Source organism: Zingiber officinale, chromosome 6B, assembly GCF_018446385.1.
Source record: "Zingiber officinale cultivar Zhangliang chromosome 6B, Zo_v1.1, whole genome shotgun sequence".
In the NCBI taxonomy this organism is placed as follows: Eukaryota; Viridiplantae; Streptophyta; class Magnoliopsida; order Zingiberales; family Zingiberaceae; genus Zingiber; species Zingiber officinale.
In genome coordinates, this window is record NC_055996.1 from 110,127,514 (window position 1) to 110,145,518 (window position 18,005).

At 37.9% G+C, this 18,005-nt stretch overlaps 3 protein-coding genes across 3 annotated transcripts; 2 read left to right on the forward strand and 1 right to left on the reverse strand.

The window, feature by feature from the left end:
• Positions 1–4,645: 4,645 nt before the first annotated feature.
• On the reverse strand, positions 4,646–5,843 carry LOC121991363 (pyruvate dehydrogenase (acetyl-transferring) kinase, mitochondrial-like). The gene is made up of 2 exons (XM_042545373.1): positions 5,706–5,843; positions 4,646–4,915 (listed from the first exon to the last, which is right to left on the reverse strand). The coding sequence occupies exons 1-2, from the start codon at positions 5,826–5,828 to the stop codon at positions 4,646–4,648; spliced, it is 393 nt and encodes a 130-aa protein (XP_042401307.1). The 5' UTR covers positions 5,829–5,843.
• A 213-nt stretch (positions 5,844–6,056) lies between these two features.
• On the forward strand, positions 6,057–12,091 carry LOC121991364 (glycerol-3-phosphate acyltransferase 1-like). Its single transcript, XM_042545374.1, has 3 exons — positions 6,057–6,422; positions 6,499–7,159; positions 11,973–12,091. Exons 1-3 carry the CDS (start codon positions 6,063–6,065, stop codon positions 12,089–12,091), a joined length of 1,140 nt encoding a protein of 379 aa, XP_042401308.1. The 5' UTR covers positions 6,057–6,062.
• Positions 12,092–15,329: 3,238 nt separating this feature from the next.
• Positions 15,330–17,673, forward strand: LOC121990522 (probable transcription factor KAN4). Its single transcript, XM_042544638.1, has 6 exons — positions 15,330–15,848; positions 15,949–16,025; positions 16,126–16,165; positions 16,284–16,470; positions 17,103–17,199; positions 17,383–17,673. Exons 1-6 carry the CDS (start codon positions 15,521–15,523, stop codon positions 17,422–17,424), a joined length of 771 nt encoding a protein of 256 aa, XP_042400572.1. The 5' UTR covers positions 15,330–15,520; the 3' UTR covers positions 17,425–17,673.
• Positions 17,674–18,005: the final 332 nt, after the last annotated feature.

Below are 18,005 nucleotides of genomic sequence, written 5' to 3' on the forward strand. Positions count from 1 at the left end.
CAAGTCAGTCGCTCTCTCACTGTGTCCACTAAAGGGAGTCTTGGTCATCTTGCCCAGTAGGCATGACTCGCATGTCTCATAAGATTCAAAATCAAATGAGTCCAGCAAACCATCTTTATGGAGCTGGGATAAGCATTTGTCATTTATATGACCTAAGCGACAGCGCCAGATATAGGTTTGGTTCGTGTCATTTGACCTGAACCTCTTGGTACTTATATTATAGATAGAGTTCTCAAGGTCTAGAATATAGAGTCCGTTCATCAGAGGTGCACTACAATAGAACATATCATTTAAATAAACTGAACAACATTTATTCTTTATTATAAATGAAAAACCTTTCTTGTCTAAACAAGAAACTGATATAATGTTCTTAGTCAGAACAGGCACATAACAACAATCATCCAATTCTAGTACAAGCCCAGAGGGCAGAGATAGAGAATAAGTTCCTACAGCAACAGCAACAACCCGTGCTCCATTGCCTACGCGTAGGTCCACCTCGCCCTTTGTCAATGTCCTGCTATTTCTCAGCGCCTACACATTAGTACAAATGTGAGAAGCACATCCGATATCTAATACTCATGATGAAGAAATTGATAGATTGACTTCTATAACATATATACCTTAAGTGGAAGTCTCACTTCTCTTCTTCTTAAGATCTTCTAGGTACACTTTGTAGTTCCTCTTCTAGTGCCCGATCTGACCGCAGTGGAATCAGGTAGCATCCTTGGCAATCCCTCTTTTGGGTTTCAGTGCCTTGCCTTTACCCTTGGCTTGGGACTTTCCCTTACCTTTAGGCTTGCCCTTACCTTTGCCCTTTTGCACCATCAAAATGGAGTTGGGCTTAACCTTCTTAAGGTTGATCTCAGCAGTTCTCAACATACTCAGAAGCTCAGGCAGTGGCTTGTCAATTTCATTCATGTTGTAGTTCATGACGAATTGACTGTAGCTCTCTGGCAAGGATTGCAAGACCAAATCAGTGGCCAGCTCTTGGCCAAGGGAGAATCCCAACCTCTATAGTTTTTCTATGTACCCAATCATTTTGAGTACATATGGGCCTACGGGAGTCCCATCTTGCATCTTGCACTGAAATAGTGCCTTAGAGATCTCGAATCTCTCGTGCCTCGCTTTTCCTTGATATAGTTGATGAAGATGTTCAACCATATCATAAGCGCCCATCAACTCGTATTGCTTCTGAAGCTTAGAGTTCATGGTCGCGAGCATAAGACATGACACATCTAATGCGTCATCTTGATGCTTCTTGTAAGCATCTCGATCAGCTCGCGTGGCAGTGGCAGGAGGTGCCTCGGGAATGGGCTGCTCCAGGACGTACAGTTTTCTTTCCTGAGTGAGAATTATTCTCATATTTCTGTACCAGTCCAGGAAGTTAGCTCCACTACAACAAAATCGCTCATAGACATCGGTTTTCCACCGGTGTCTATTTGATTTTCGACCGATGTCTATGAAGTCGATGTTAAAAGTCTGCCATTTTAGACATCGGGTTAAAACCGGTGTAGTATCACTTAACGACACCGGTCTTCGAATCGGTTATTAACCGGTGTAGTATCACTTAACGACACCGTTTCATCAACGGTGTAAAACTGATGTAATATTGTATGTTAATAACACCAGTTTTGGCAGCGGTAAATGACCGATGTAATATTACTTTATAACACCGGTTTTACATCGGTGGAAAACCGATGTAATATGTATATTTTTTAACAGCACAGATTTGATTTTAAAACCGACAATAAAAAAAAAAATACACAAATATTCACAAATTGTACAAATATTCTTCATTCAATAATATCCATAAAATACACAAATATTCACAAATTATATAAATAATCTTCTTACAACAATATCCATAAAATACCCAAACATTCTTTTTACATCAAAAGCTAGCTAATAGATATCAAAATCAAAGTATAACATTCTGTTAACACATCAAGGTACAACTGTCTCAAATGTAATCTAGCATGCATTCAGCCCACTCGAACCGCACTTCATCAATTTCAACTCTAGAGTACTTGAGATTTGTAAACTGTAAAAACACATAAATAATATATTAGTAAATCAAGACCAAAAATCATAGTTGAAAAAGTAGTAAGAGCACCAGGTAACAAGATGACTAATTTGAATGCTTAAAAATAGACCTATTCATCATTTATCTCAACCACATCAATGCTTACTTCAATGCTTGCAATAAGGATCTTCAGTGATTCACAAGGTATCAGAAAGTTGAATTTGCAGTTACAAATGAAGTAAAAGAATCATATTTAGCTGTCAAAAGATAACTAGGTCCATGCTCTTAGAGAGAACCATACAAAACAAAATGAAAGGTTTTCAACATAAAAAAAAAAATGTTAGTCATGCCAAAACTGAGATCACTCATCTATCTATCATTTCAACCTAATAAATTAGTTACTTTGGTTTTACAAAGTCTCCCAATTGTGTAGGAAGATCACAGAAGAATATTCCTGATAAAAGTTAACTTTCTTTAGTAGAAACAACCAATAGCGCTATAACAAATCCAGGAACAGCAACCAACCATTAGTCACTAATATATGAAGAGATTGCAAATGGAAGTGAACTTAAAGAAACAAAAAGAGCAAATAAAAATCAACTAGACAGCAATGGATCCAACATAAAAAATTGTGCAAAAACTAATAAATAATAATAAGGGTTACAAATCACTCCTACACAATCAGCACTACACTTGCTTCCAACTAAGAGAGCCTATAATTAAACAATCAAAAGTGTACCAATAATTCTCCTTTCTGATAAATAGCTGTAATAATAAATCAAAAGCATAGCATGTTGTGCTCATATAGCTAACAATAAAAGTGAAACAAAAAAATATAGCTCTTGGGAATTAACTGACACGTATGGTAAACATGACCACCAAATCAAAGATGAAGTGTGTGAAAAATACCTTTGGTTTCTCTTCCTCCTTTGGTTTCAGTAGCTCTTCCTTTGAAATAGCTTTCCCTGCAGAAAATAATTCAGTCACTCAGCAGTCAGAAACATGCAAATATAAAACTACAAAACCGGTAGAATCTGGGCTTCCAAATGTACATGAAAAAATTTCAAATTCAATGCTGTGTCAGAGAACTCAAACCTTTTGCATCACGATATATTGGTTCTGCACTTTTACCACTCAAACTAGGATCCAAGGATGCAAATCTGGGACAAAAAAACAAAGAATCACCTCCCGGACAACTTTCCTGTCAAGAAAAATACCCAAACACATATCAGACAAAGTGAAACTCTGACTCACCTCCCGGACATGATGAAGTCCCTTCTCCAGCAACAGGGAGATGATGATGATGGCCAACTCAAAAATCGAGCAATCGACCTGCCTATCCGTGAGCTACGCCATAGGACTCAAAAATCGGCCCGGCGTCGAAGATAGAACCCTCAAACGCCATGCCTTTCTTAGGGTTAAATCGGCCGCCCATGTTCCTCGAGAGCAACAAGAAATGGAAATTCAAGCTAACATCTTTGCTTTTGGAGTAGTTTTACTGGAAATAATCAGTGGAAGACCTCCATATTGCAAGGAAAGAGGGTGTCTGATAAATTGGGTAAGATGCATATTTGAAAATATTTGATACTCAAAAACAGCATCAGCTTCTTGTAACAGATACTGAGGGCATAAACCAAAATTTGTTCTTATTTCCTACAAACTTCCGATAATCATTTGTTCCATGTAGTTTAGAAGCTTAATTCTCAACAAGCCCTCTAATCAGTTCATACAATAGTCAGGGTAAGTTAAAGGTTGTATTACCTCTATTTAGCTACCTTATCACATCCCAACTGAGGAAACCATAGCCTCGCTGCAAATCACAAGTTTCTTTCAACATTATCTTCCCTTTGGAGATTCATTAGTTGGAAAAGACATAACATTGTTTGCCCTTTGGGTTCGCTAGTCTCAAGATATATCCTTCTTGATCCAACAGTTTGTGATTCATATTAGTAGATTCATGCTATATATCCACGGCTCATTGTTCTTCTATGTTATACAGGCCACAAAGTATCTTCAAAACCCACAAGAGATAAGTAAACTAGTAGACCCTGAACTGAAAAACACAAAGTCAGAAGACCTCGCGGGTTACAGTTAGCCATGTGCATGAAGATGGGGGTCTAAAAGTGTATATCTGGTTAAGTAGGGTCATACTTGATGGTAGATGTACAAAAAAAAATTGGTTCTCAAAATTCAGAAAATACACTTAAACAATAAAAAAAAACTTAGTTTAGAGTCACAAAATGAACCTTTTGCTATGAAACAGGAGCCCAACATTTAAACAATCAAAATAAGGATTAGTATTGATTACCCATTTATCTTAATAGGTTAGGTTAAATTCGAGTATCAATCCTTTAATCCTAAGGTTACCATTTAAGATAGCTTATCCAGCCACTCTACTCACTGCATCTCCTAATCTCTAATTCCTTTCTTCTTAGGCAATCATTTAGTCTCCAACTAGTATATGGTTTGTAACAAAAGCATAGCATTCGGTTTGTATAAAAAAAATCATTGTAACAAAAGCATAGCATCCGGTTTGTATCAAAAAATCATAGCAAGCACGAGTTTGTAAATCACGAATAAGTATTGGCAACATAATAGGCAATGAATGAGCCATATTGGAATTCAAGCAGGACAAATTGAACTTGAGATTAAGTATTGCATAAAGACAGAATTGGATTTACCATATCCTTCCATAGAGATAATTTGTAAATCACCACCAAAATAGTGAGCATAGAGACGACTAATTGGAAGCCCATAACCATAACCGGCCATAATTACTCCATCTGAGCTTCCTTCATCGTTTTCCTCGAGTGGATTTTTAGCAGTGCTATAGAGATATGTGGAAATCTTTGGAAGACCACTTCTTGGTATGCCACCCCCTTCATCTGATATCTGAAATAATTGATAGCATATCAAGATCAGTATTCCAAAGCTAGAAAAACTAGATGATTGATATGTAACAAGAAATTCCTCGAACCATGAGTATTAACAAACAGAGAAATGCCATAAGATATAATTTAATGATATTAAGAAGAAGATAAATTACAAAAATTAGAATTTTTTTGCATTTATCCAGGTGTTATACTTGTATCAACAGCAGATGTTGATATACATGTTGGCAGTAAAAGATTTTCAACAGGCTCTGACGTATTCTTGTATGCATATAGTCAGATATAGACAAAGTGGAAGACTCTTGGATTTCACATAATCATTGTCTGGTTTAAAAATAACCAGTAGCAATGAGCCCCAAATTCATGAAATATTTGAGAATTTCCCTAACTTTCATTTGTAATAGTTTTCTGATAAATCTGATTAACCACTTTAAAGAGTGAGGAGTTAGTCCAATTATGTTCTTCAATGTATAATTGTTCTCTGTCTTGCAAATCTACATCTGGTGGTTCTGCAGTATCAACACTTTTCAAGAAATAAAAAATGCCTGCAAGACATTAGTAACTGTCAAGAATTCCCAAAGAAAATATAATTTAAATTCATATTTTTCATCTTCACTACATCTAGTTTCTATTTTCTAGAGTACCTAGTATTCTGTGTTAAATTCAAATTCTGCAACTTGCCAAGACAGCATGAATTTTTAACTAATCCTTTCTTATTCTTGAAGTATTGCAATCTTGCTTACCAAGCAGAATAACAGTAATTGAAGATTAAGTATTTATTGGTATCATACCTTTATTGTAACATCTTCAATCCCATCAGCGACAATAATTCTAACAGGAGGGGCATTCTTATCAGAATTCATAAAACATTCTTGAACCGCACGCAGAGAGTTTTTTACTAACTCAAAGACCATTAGGTGCAAATGAGAAGGAACATACCTGGTCCACAGTAGCAAGTTGAAAGAAATAATCAGATAAGTCATAAATATACAATATCATCAAAAAATTATTTATACAGTAAGGATGTGAACCTCAAACAAAAAGAAAGTTATAATCATATTACTCTGAAACGAGAGGATTGGCTATACTAATTCCTCCTCCTCGCGCTCTCCCCTGCCTTGTGTCTCTTGGGGAAGCACGAGTTTGGGATGAGGATCATGGCCTTCGTGACCTTCTGTGGGCTGAGGACGGGGGACCTGCGGCTGATCGCTAGGACTGTGCTGCCGAAAATTTTCTTGGAGAACCTCCATCTGCATGCATGCGAGGTGCTGAAAGGGAGGCGAGCTGTTGTGCTCACCACCTTGCCGAGGCTCATGGTGGAGGGATTCTTGAAGGAGTACTTAGAGGTGGGGGAGGTGGTGGGGGCGGAGCTGCAGGTGGTGAAGGGCTGCTACTTCACGGGGGTCATCTCTTGGCCTGACAAACAGAGAGCTCTCAGGGACATGGTCAAGGCCGGTGTGGCCATTGTGAACCTCTCCAACGTCCACCACCACCAACTCTCGGCCAAGGTTGGACCTGCATTTCTTTCGATTCCACGTTAGTCAATCAAAGATATGAGTTAAAAGTGATTGTTTTATTTTTCAGAAAATTTATGTCATGGGAGAGGAGGAATCAAGGAGTGAGAGCAGCAAAATGCCGAGAAACAAGTACCCGAAGCCACTTGTGTTCCATGACGGAAGACTGGCTTTTCTCCCGACGCCATGCGAGATGATGGCGTTCTTCATGTGGATACCCGTGGCAATCCCTTTGGCCGTGTTCAGGATCGCGATGGGGATCGTTTTCCCTTATAAAATATCCATCTTCATCGCCGCCGTCACCGGAATCCGATTCCGGAGGGCCGGAGATGGGAAAGCAAACGGGGAGAAGAAGGGGGTGGTGTACGTGTGCACGCACCGGACGCTGTTGGACCCGGTGATGCTGTGCTCGGCGCTGGAGAGGACGGTGCCGGCCGTGACGTACAGCCTGAGCCGGGTGTCGGAGGCGTTGGCGTCGATGCGGACTGTGCGGCTGACCCGGGACAGGGGACGAGACGCGGCGACAATGCGGCGGCTGCTGGCGGTGGAGGGGGGCCTGGCGGTGTGCCCGGAGGGGACGACGTGCCAGGAGCCGTACCTGCTGCGGTTCAGCCCGCTGTTCGCGGAGGTGGCGGAGGAGGTGGTGCCGGTGGCTCTGGACGCGCGGGTGGGAATGTTGTACGCTACCAAGGCCTCCTCTTCTCAACCAAATGGAGGAGTTGGAGGAGATGCGGTGTGGTTGGACGGAGAAGCAAGTTCGTCGTGTCTTGATCCTGATCGGGAGAGGATCTAGGAAGGGGGGAAGAGGGAGATGAGGTTGAGAGAGATGGTCGGAGGTTTAGGTTTAGGCTGAGAGAGATGGTCGGATGGTCGGATGGTCGGATGGTCGGAGGTTTAGGTTATTGCGAGAGAGATGTCACGCGGAGGAAGGGCGGGATAAAGATTTAGGTTTGGAGGGAATTCACAGTGTGCAGATTTTGGCTTGTGGGGAAAAATTAAAATATTATTTGGGTTCATTAACATCGGATTTTAAAAACCGATGTTAAAATCGGTGTCTATTAACCAAAAAAAGGGCGCTCATAGACATCGCCTAAAAAACCGATGTCTATGAGCTAAAATCTGCCCTCATAGACATCGGTTTTTAGAAAAACCGGTGTAAAATACTCAAAGACATCGGTTTTAGCCTAAAACCGTTGTTGTTCCACTGATGTCTATGAGCGATTTTGTTGTAGTGCTCCACTGATCTTGTCCTTATCGAGGACAGAACGCAGGGAGAAGGAGTTTAACGACATGGTAATCTACAACAGAAAAATGCAGAAAAATAAATATCATATTCCAATTAATCATCTAATTAGGCCTTTAATTAAATGATGCTCCCACTGAATTCTATAATTCAAGTGGGACAAGATCCACATCATACTACGCCTTGAGTTAGCTTTGGCTAAATCGCCCAAGACTTAGTATGATCAGTAGGTAACTAATTACCAATTACATCTCTATGCAACTCTTGTTTATAGGATCAAGATCCGCATATATATTAAAACTTGAGTTAGCTTTGGCTAAATCACCCAAGAATTAATATAAATGTGATTTTGACCTATCTACCAACCATTAGAAAATGTCTATAGTTAAACTCGATCCAATTGAGCTAACTAGTTACTCAATCTAATTGAGTTGTACTCACCCATGCGTTGATAGGCGGAACCAAGATTGTCCCTCCGCACCCTACCAAGATAATATGCGTTGATCTGCTTTGGCAGATTCAACAACAACATGTGATCGAGGTAGTGATGGGTATCACGGCATGGTAGGCATTTCGAGTTGACGCGATTGAGATCTAATCTAATCGACGATGTGTATCATATACGCGATTTAGATCTAATCTAATCGTGGAGGTCCATCAAGTGCGCGATTTAGATCTAATCTAATCGTTAAGACATTAATTAATTACTAATCTAACATGCATCACATACACACACACAAGCAATTAATTAAATTTTGTGATTAGTCATGGCCCTACTACTATCTTCTCAAGCCAATGAGAAGATCGGTTGGTCAACCTAGGGTCAAATGCTTCCTCAAGCTCCTCCCTTTGACCGTCATGTGTTGCTCGCACCCTCCTTGTAACTCCGTCTCGAGTGGACCTTCCACTGCTCCAATTTTGTACATTACAAAAGGTGAAACTCGAGTTACATTCGAGTCTAAAAACTATTTTACAACAAGAATATAAATAGAAGGGCACGACGCGCAGGTCGTGAATCAAGTACAACACGCACAAACACACAAAATGACGCGCAGGCCATATTATGAATTACAACACATATTTCCAATCAAATTGGGTTCTTTGGGCCATGACTATCACAAAATGATACATAATTCTAAATTATGTGATTTCCATAAATTTCTGTAATTTTTCTAATATTTTTACGATTTTATGAATCACAACTTCCTAGCGGTCCCAATTAGTGATTTTCGGGCGCAATCGCGGAACGAAGCCCCTTGCGGGGTTAGGGGCAGCACCCCTACTTGCAATATAATCATCGCAAGTGTTCTTTAGCAATTCTACAGCGCCTTAGCCCGCTGTCCCAAATCATTTTGGACGAGACCTTGCAGATTCGGAAGGTGTTTCTCGGTAGCCGAAGTCTACAAGTGTTCAAACACTTGTTGCTTCGCTTCTACGAGAAAAATACCCATAAAATACATAAAAATCATAAATTTACAGAAAGTTACAGAACTGATATTTTTCATAAAAATACAAATAAAACACGTACACGCTTCGCACGTGGCTCTGATACCACTGTTGGGATTTTCGGGCCGCAAAAACCGCTTTTTGCGTTGCGGAAACCCCGAATCCCATGCCACCGGATCCGTGCGAAGTTATAAAATTTCGTAAAAACTTCGTGTACATGTTTTCTAGCCTAGATCTACACTAAATCTACAAGGAAGAGACTTATACCTTTGTAGCGAAACCCTTCGCGTATCCCGCTCGTCCAAGGTTCGCCGGATCTCAAGGTTGTCAAGTGTACAACCCTTTATGTGTATCTACACGAACAAAAGATGGAGAAATCAAACAAAAGGTGTGCTAGCACCTTTGAAGGTCTCGGCCAAGGAGGAGGAGAGGGAGAGAAGAAGCAAGGAAGAAGATGGAGGTTACACAAAACAAAAATGAAACTCTCACTTGTGTTAAAGTGGCCGGCCACTTCAAGAAGGGGCTTTTAAACCCCATGGGATATCAAGAGTCACAACTCTTGATCTCCCTCATGATGTGGCACACACATAAGCCAACCTTGATGATGTGGAACATCATCATTGGCCCACTTAATGCCAACTCACAAATGAGGTGGCAATGGTCAAGTCAAACTTGACCTTTCATCTTCCGCTCTAGTCAAGTCAAACTTGACCACTTCTCTTCCATGGTTTATCAAATCTAACCATTGGTTCAAGTCAATTTTAATTTAATGAATATCTATTCATTGAATTAAATTGGCTCAATGAGTCTAAGTCCAAATTAGAATCATTTAACACATGAACCAAATTGAGTCCAACTCAATTAGTTTACTTTGGATTACTCTTAATCCAATTTGGTTCATCACATGAACCTAATCCTCTTGGTTCATCAAATGAACATAATCTTCATCTAATTGCCCTTTGTGTGTGACCCTATAGGTTCTTGTAATGTTGGCAATGCTCCTAAACCCTTTTAGAAGCATAAGTAATGAGCGGTATCTAGCAACACATCATTACTACCCAAGTTACAAGAATGTTGAGATCCAACATCACCTTGTGACTACTAATTGTGACTCTTTACAATATATGACAAGTGTCCTTCTATCCTTGACATCTAGATTGATCAATATGAGGCATAGACCGTGTCATCCTTTAATAAATCTAAATCTTGAATCCCAAGTAGACTCACTCAATCAAATAAGCTCAACATCTCATATTGACTCATTTGGGCATGGCCATGCACTTAGTGGTCTCAGTACTCTATCAAGAATAATAATGTCACTTCTGTCATATAGGAGGGATAGATCTCATCTACATCACTCACATCCCTCCGTATAATTTGTTACATACCCAATAATCGCCTTTATAGTCCACCCAGTTACGGATGACATTTGACGAAGCCAAAGTATGTAACTCATTATGTAGGGAACCATGGTGACTTCAGGTCCAAGGACTAATAGTCATACTAATAGCCACATGAGAAAGTATATGACACTCATATAACGATCCATGATACTTTCTCATGGCGGGTCATTCAGTATACATTCTCCAATGCATACCCATGTGTCAATTTGATATCTCTATATCCATGACTTGTGAGATCAAGTCATCGAGTTGACCTACATGCTAGTCTCGTCGCATTAACATTGTCCCTGAATGTTAATACTTGACTAGGAATGATTAAGAGTAGTGTTCCCTATATCATCTCACTATCGATTCAACCAATCGATTGATATAGGTAAGAACCTTCTACTCAAGGACGCTATTATACTTAGTTATTTGGCACCAATACAAATAAGCATAATAACCATAAACAAATGTCTTTATATATATAAGAAATATGATACAATGAGTCCATACAACAATCATCAAATGATTGACTCTAGGGCTCTAACTAACAGAAATTTCAGTCATGTTTATGATATTATGCAAATGGAGTAAAAGGACATTCTTTGGATTTCTTTGTGACTGGTTGAGTGATAGACTTGATTAAGTGTTGATCAAGATATTGTTGCTACTGTCAAATTGTAGTGTGTTAGCTTTGTTGCTATTTGAAGATAATGGGAATTGAGATGTACTACCATTGAAACCATAGTTGCACCATTTCATCAGTCCTTAGTTCATGAGTTGCTAGAAACACACAGATTCAATCTGCAGAACTTTGACCAGAAATAAGTTCAAAAGAATCGTGTGTTGTTTTACCATTCTGTTGAGAGAAGTTGAGGACTCTGAATTTGGAAACAAGAAATTTTCACAAGAACTAGAATTTCTGAGTGCATTGAAAGAAAAAAAAAAATTAAGGAATGGTGGACTTTGGGAAATTATCTTAGCTCATTAACTTCCATCGGCTCTTGCTTCAGTTGAGACTTTGACACTGAAGTCAAGAGAAATAACAAACTTATATTAGTTACCCAAGGTTAATGAATTCATATAATAAAATTGGAAATAATGGCTGCTGCTGTTGATAAGAGAGTTTTGAAATATTAGTTGTGCGCCTAACATCTATGATGAGCTTTAAATCTTCTTTCCAACGAAGTGAACGTGATAGACAATGGAGTCATTAGATACCGGAAATTGTGAATGCAGAGAATTACATTAAAGAAAATAAAAAGAAGAAAAAAAATCTGAAGGAATCTGTTTGGTTGCTAAGTTTGTTTGCAGATATCTGATAAGTGAGAAGTCCAAGTGAAGTTTTGATCTCTCATTGCTATTTGGTATTCCCTCTTCCCAAGTCTCTAGTGAATAAAAATCTGGAATATCTAGAAATCAGAGTGTCAATCTTAATCCCTGAGCTGAATTCTGAATTGACAAATACAGGAACTAATTCCATTTTAGAGAGTTCCTTGGTTGTCAGAAGTATTGGAATAGAATTCCTGAAGTTGAATATGAGAGACTTTGGAGAGTCCTGTAATCATTCAGCAGATTCAAGGGAATAATCAGGCATACAGACCTCTGAAATCCAAGTTTCTGAGACTAATTACTATCCTTTGGTAAAGCTGAATTCACTTCAACTCTTGAACACTGGAATTTGTGCTGTTGAAAAGTTGAGTTGAATCACATTGAATTATAAAGTATGGGACTGAAATCTGGATATCCATAGTTCTGAAATCAATTTTATTTCAAGACTTTCTTCTTGGCATGACTATTGAATCTAATTTTTGAACTTGATGTCTGAAATTGTTGCGTGTCAATCTTGGTGGCAGGTTACTAATCAGGGACGACATCAAGAGAAGTTCCTATTTTTCGTTGTCGATTGGTATTCAACATTTCTAATCTTGTCAAGATTCAAGATCTGCAACTACCTTGAATCGAATTCCTGAATCCTTGAACTGATTTTTTGAACATCTGTTGTTTTAGAATCTGATTTATGAAACTGGTTTCTGAGCCTTATTGTTGAGCTGTTGAAATGCAAATAGGAATTCCATCTGAAAAAGCTCCCTAACTAATGAAAGTATTGGAAGTGAATTTTTGAAGACAAAATTGAAAGACCTGTTAAGGAGAAAAGTCCATATGATCCGGATGAATTTGGAAAGTTATAATTTTTTATTTGCTTCCATAAATGCAGATTTGTCTCAACTTAGAATCTGAATTGCATGATTGAATCCTAATCTAAATAAAAAAAACAAGTTCAGAGTAGTACAAATGCTAATATGGAAATGATTCATAGAATTTACGAATCTGTAAAGCACCATAATTCTCTGGTACTTATCCAAATCTGATTGATTTGCTCAAGTTTCTGATAACTTTAAAATCGGGGGTAGCTCAACTTGATTTCCTTAGGCAGTGAGGGTGAATCTGAATGCTAAATTAGCTTAAGGCAAGAGCTATCAGAGTGCACAGAACTAACACTGAACTTGAATCCTAAATCTGTTTTCACGTATGACATATTTGAGTCTGAAATTGATCTCTGAATGTTTGAAGTATGTGGTGCAAGTGTCATGTTTTAAACTAGTTGGAAGCTGTAATTTTCAACATTTAACAAGTTCGGATTGCTGTGATTTTGAAACAAGAAATGTTGAAAAAACATCATTCATCATTGATTCATAGTGAAGTTTATACGGAAACATTCCCCTACATAAATAAATTGATAAATTTATCAGGTTTATTCTTCCAAACTCTTCTTCATTTATTCTCTTTCTTTTGTCCATTTTGCTCACTTCACTTAGTACTTTTTAACTCTATTTCAATTCTTGAATAAATCCTTTTGATTGATGCATACTATGCTTTTATGGTGATGGAGAATTAGAAAACAAGCAAACATATAGTAATAAAATATTGTGAATGACATTAAGTGAACCCCTACTTCCATATTTGAGTGTGAGAGTTAGAATAGGTACACCTATCTTGTGAGGTTGCACCATTCTTGATTTTTCAAATGGATGAGATCACTATGCTAATTGATCAATGTAGGATTGTTTTCATGATTGTTTCAATCTTTTTAGATGATATTAGTTAATTACCTTTTACTATCTTTTAAGTATTACGAGAAAATTAATTTGGAGATGACTTATGCTTTATTTGAGTTTTTCTTTACTTGGCCGAGACGTGCAAGAATAAGTGTGGGAGAATTGATCTATCATTTTGTCGCATAATTTTAGCCCTTAATTTTCATGTTTTAATCCTCTCATATGATTAATTGTTGATTCTTACATGTTTATTGATTTGAATTCATATTATGTGCTTTATTATAATTCATCCTATCTGTATGGTTTTTTACTTAAAATTGTGCATTTTATCTTGTAGGAGAAATTTGTGCCATTGGATACAATTAGAAGTATTCTAATCAGTATACTACACTATTTTTTCGACATTGAGGTTACCTATTCCTCAAAAGATTATTTTTTATGCAAGTCAAAGTATATATTTAATTTATTTGAGCATGCACATCTTACTTGTAATAAGTCGTTGATACTCCTATTGAAACTAATAGTAGGCATTCTCCATCTGATGACCCACATTTGTTGAATCCTAGTTTGTACTGAACTATTATTAGGTGTTTGATTTATCTCATCATGACTTGGTTAGATAATGTGCATGTTGTTCATGTGGTTAATCAATGTGTTATTGTACCAATTATAGTTCATTGGGTTATTGTTATTCGTATTCTCAAATATCTTCGGGCACTCAATTTCAAAGCTTTTTATTTTCTTCTATTTCATCTCTACAGCTGCATGCATACTCTGATATTGATTGGGCTAGTGATCCTATGGGTCATAAATCTACCACTGTCTTCTGCGTTTTTCTTGATGATTTCCTCATTTCTTGGAAGAAATAAGATGTTATTTCTAGATCTTCTACAGAAACCGATTACCATGCCATGACTTTAACTACTTGTGAGATAGTTTGGTTGTGCTAATTATTTGCGGATATGTGTATCTCTTTATCAATTTACTCCGTTATATATTCATAATCAGAGTGTTATTTAAATTGCACGCAATTCAGTTTTTTATGAGCGAATAAAACATATTGAAATTGATTGTTACATTACTCGTCATCATCTTCAGCTTGACACCATTACATTTTCATTCATTCCTTAAAATTTACATATTGTTGAAATGTTTACTAAGGCACATTCCATTTCACGCTTACGTTTTTTGTTTAACAAACTTTTAATGTTTTAACTATAGCATCGTGAGTTTGAAGGAATGTTAGATTATATATATTTATTTGTTTATAGCTTTTAGACAATTTAGTATTTTTCATTTTCTTCTTCTCAATTTCTACCCGAGTAATTTATATTTGAACTTAGAATGGTTATTTCATATTTAGTATGGGAAACATATCACTAATAACCTATTAAATGAGGTTAATTAATAGTCTCCTACTTCATGGACATTTTTAAGCTAAGTAATGCTCGAGTCTTCTTCGTATATCTAGAAAATTAATATATCTACCTTATGAACAATATGCTCACATTTCCATAGATGCCGTGCATCCTCTCTACACCATGTCTCTCCCGCATCACTCCTTTCTTCTTTTCACTGTCTCCACCAAGCATACATGATCTCATTATCACCAAGATAGACAAGGAGAAAAAATAGAAAATATATAGGCAAAGATTCTCATTCCTTTATGGTTATCATCATTGATATATATTAAACAATTTCATGACCTAATCACGAACTCACTTCAATTTATTCGCCAATCAGACTCTCTCCCTTATCATCCATCACTTTCTCCCACTGCTTCTCTCTCCCAACAACTTGTCACTGCCTTTTTTTTTATATGTATGTTTCTTGTCGCTCTTCATCATCTCACAAGGGCTCCTGTCGATGAAACCCTAGAGCTTGTGTCATTCAGCACGATTGATTAGGCATTTATGATTACCATTTTGTCACAATATTGAGATCAATCAAGCCAAATGCATGGAAGCCCCATTTCCTGATCTCTCCCTCCATATCAGAACGCCCCCCATCCCCAAACCCTCATCACGGCCATGGGCACAAGTCAACAGCAGTGACATAGGCCAAATGAGCTGTGAGCACCATGGCAAGGAGGAGCTCGTCGAACCTTCGTTGAGATTGGGAACCGACGCTGTCCCGGTGGCTACAGCTGGTAAGGAGCAGAGAGCCAAGCGTAGGATCTCGCGGCTGAGCAGCGGGAGGAGGAGCCTCCGGGCCCCGAGAATGCGGTGGACTTCCAGCCTCCACGCCCATTTTGTCCATGCCGTGGAGCTCCTCGGTGGGCATGAGAGTAAGCGATCGATGAATTAACTCGTCGCAGATTCTTTGACCAGTAGCTAGTGAACACTCAAACTAAAGATTCTTCTCGGATCTGGGTTTGGATTCTGCAGGAGCAACACCCAAATCTGTCTTGGAACTGATGAACGTGAAGGATCTCACTCTAGCTCATGTCAAGAGTCATCTGCAGGTAATAATAACAATAATTAATTGACACTCGTCTGCTAGCTAGGGTTAGCGTTTTGTTAGCTAGAAAAGTTTTAAGATTAATTATTTTTTCTACGACGCAGATGTATAGGACAGTGAAGAACAGCAATAACAGAGGAGCAGGTTGGGATTTGGACTTTCTTTATACAGATAAACTATCTAATTAACTAATTAGCACACTGCATGAAGCTAGCCAAACTTCAATTGCATCAATAAATTAAAATTGAATTGAGATTTGCAGGGGTACTCATGAATTGCAAGAGTGGGGAAGTGGAGGAAGGAGGAGTGGTACTGGTGGCAGCAGGTGATAAAGCTGGAGATCATGACTTCCTGAACCCTACTCCTTATGTTTCTCACATCTCATCAACAACCCCACCACCATGGCCATCGAGTGCAACTGCAGTAGCAGCACCAAACAACTCTTCTAGGTCTGTGTCTTCTCTTTCCTTCCTGTTCCAGGATGCAGAGTTATCATGTGTTATACCTTGAAATTTGTGCTTGGGTGTAAGCCGAAACCTTCGTGCATGCATGCAGTGCACGCACAGCCGTGTCAGGGCAAGAAATCATAGCCGTGGTCTTGGTCCTGGAGGATTATTATTGTCTGCAACTGCGAACAGTATGAGTATATATGCTAATTATATATTAGAAAGAGGGATTAATTATATAGTTACTAACACAGATTACGTTCTTAAAACTCTCACTTCACTTCACAGAGGATAATAGAACTCCAAACTACAGTACTTGAATGGATACATTGTTATATATAACCATACTAAATGACTACATGTAACTAATATATTATGGTTTTCAAATAAAGTATAATGGAAGATTTGGGATTACATAGAGTTTGTTGGTGGACGAAAACCCGTTTGCATAAATATCATAGTAAATTAATTAAGCACGAATTATATTTTGTAGTTATCTTTTATAATTAATTAATTATTTTCTGAATCCTGGCATGCGTTTCTTTAATCTAGAACTATGATTAATTGCATTATATATGTTATCGACATTTAACTCTCGATGTAAATTTTATTTTTTGTTCAATCATATTATGCAGAGAACAGCATCCATATGGAGAAGGCAGTGGCAAGCTACCTTACTGGTTTCAACAAAATTCCAAATTCCATAATATTCTAACTCAAGAATTAAGTCAGGTAATTTTAGCTGTATGGTAATTATTAAGAAAATTAATGTATAAGTCAGTATGTATGGAATATCCATCATTAATTCTGTTTAATAATAATTCTACAAAAACGAAAAATCAATTAGTAGATTTCAAGAGGTTTAAATTAATTTCTATGAAGTAATAACAGCTCTTTGTTCTTGTATATATACAGGCACAATCTATGGATCATGATCAGCAGAATGAGTCAAATTAAACATGAAAGCTTGTCAACTCCAAGCGGAGCTCTTCAACTTTGAAACCTTAATTTGTGTATTGACTGTTCGGTTTTGGAAAAGTACGTTTTAACTTTTAGTGAATAAGTTTTTTTTTCCTCAGAAAAAAAAAGAAGGAAGAAAAAATGGATTGGAATTGTTAGTGAGGTTTTGGCTTGCAAAGTTGAAATCCATGTATTTTTGGTGTATGTGTAATTTTAGATATTGGTTTGGTTTATGTTGGGATTGGATCATTAACACCCAGTATTATTGGATTTAAACAAGTGTTAAAGGATTATAAATTTACTTAGTCCATGACTTGGAGATTTTTAGATTGATCTTCTGCTTGCTTCTGCGTTTTCTCCTTCGAGTCATCTTCTCTTTTCTCAGACCTGCTGCAAGCAGTGTTCCTCCCTGGTAGGCCTAGCTTGATTCAGCAGAACAGAGGATTGAGCTGCACTGCCGTGAAGCCTTTGCAGCTCCGCAGAGCAAATATCTACCGTGTTTGGCGTCTCTATGTCACTGAGCTAGAGAATGCTGGAGGCATTCATGAGTAATTAGGCCGTGTACTTCGTGCTCATGA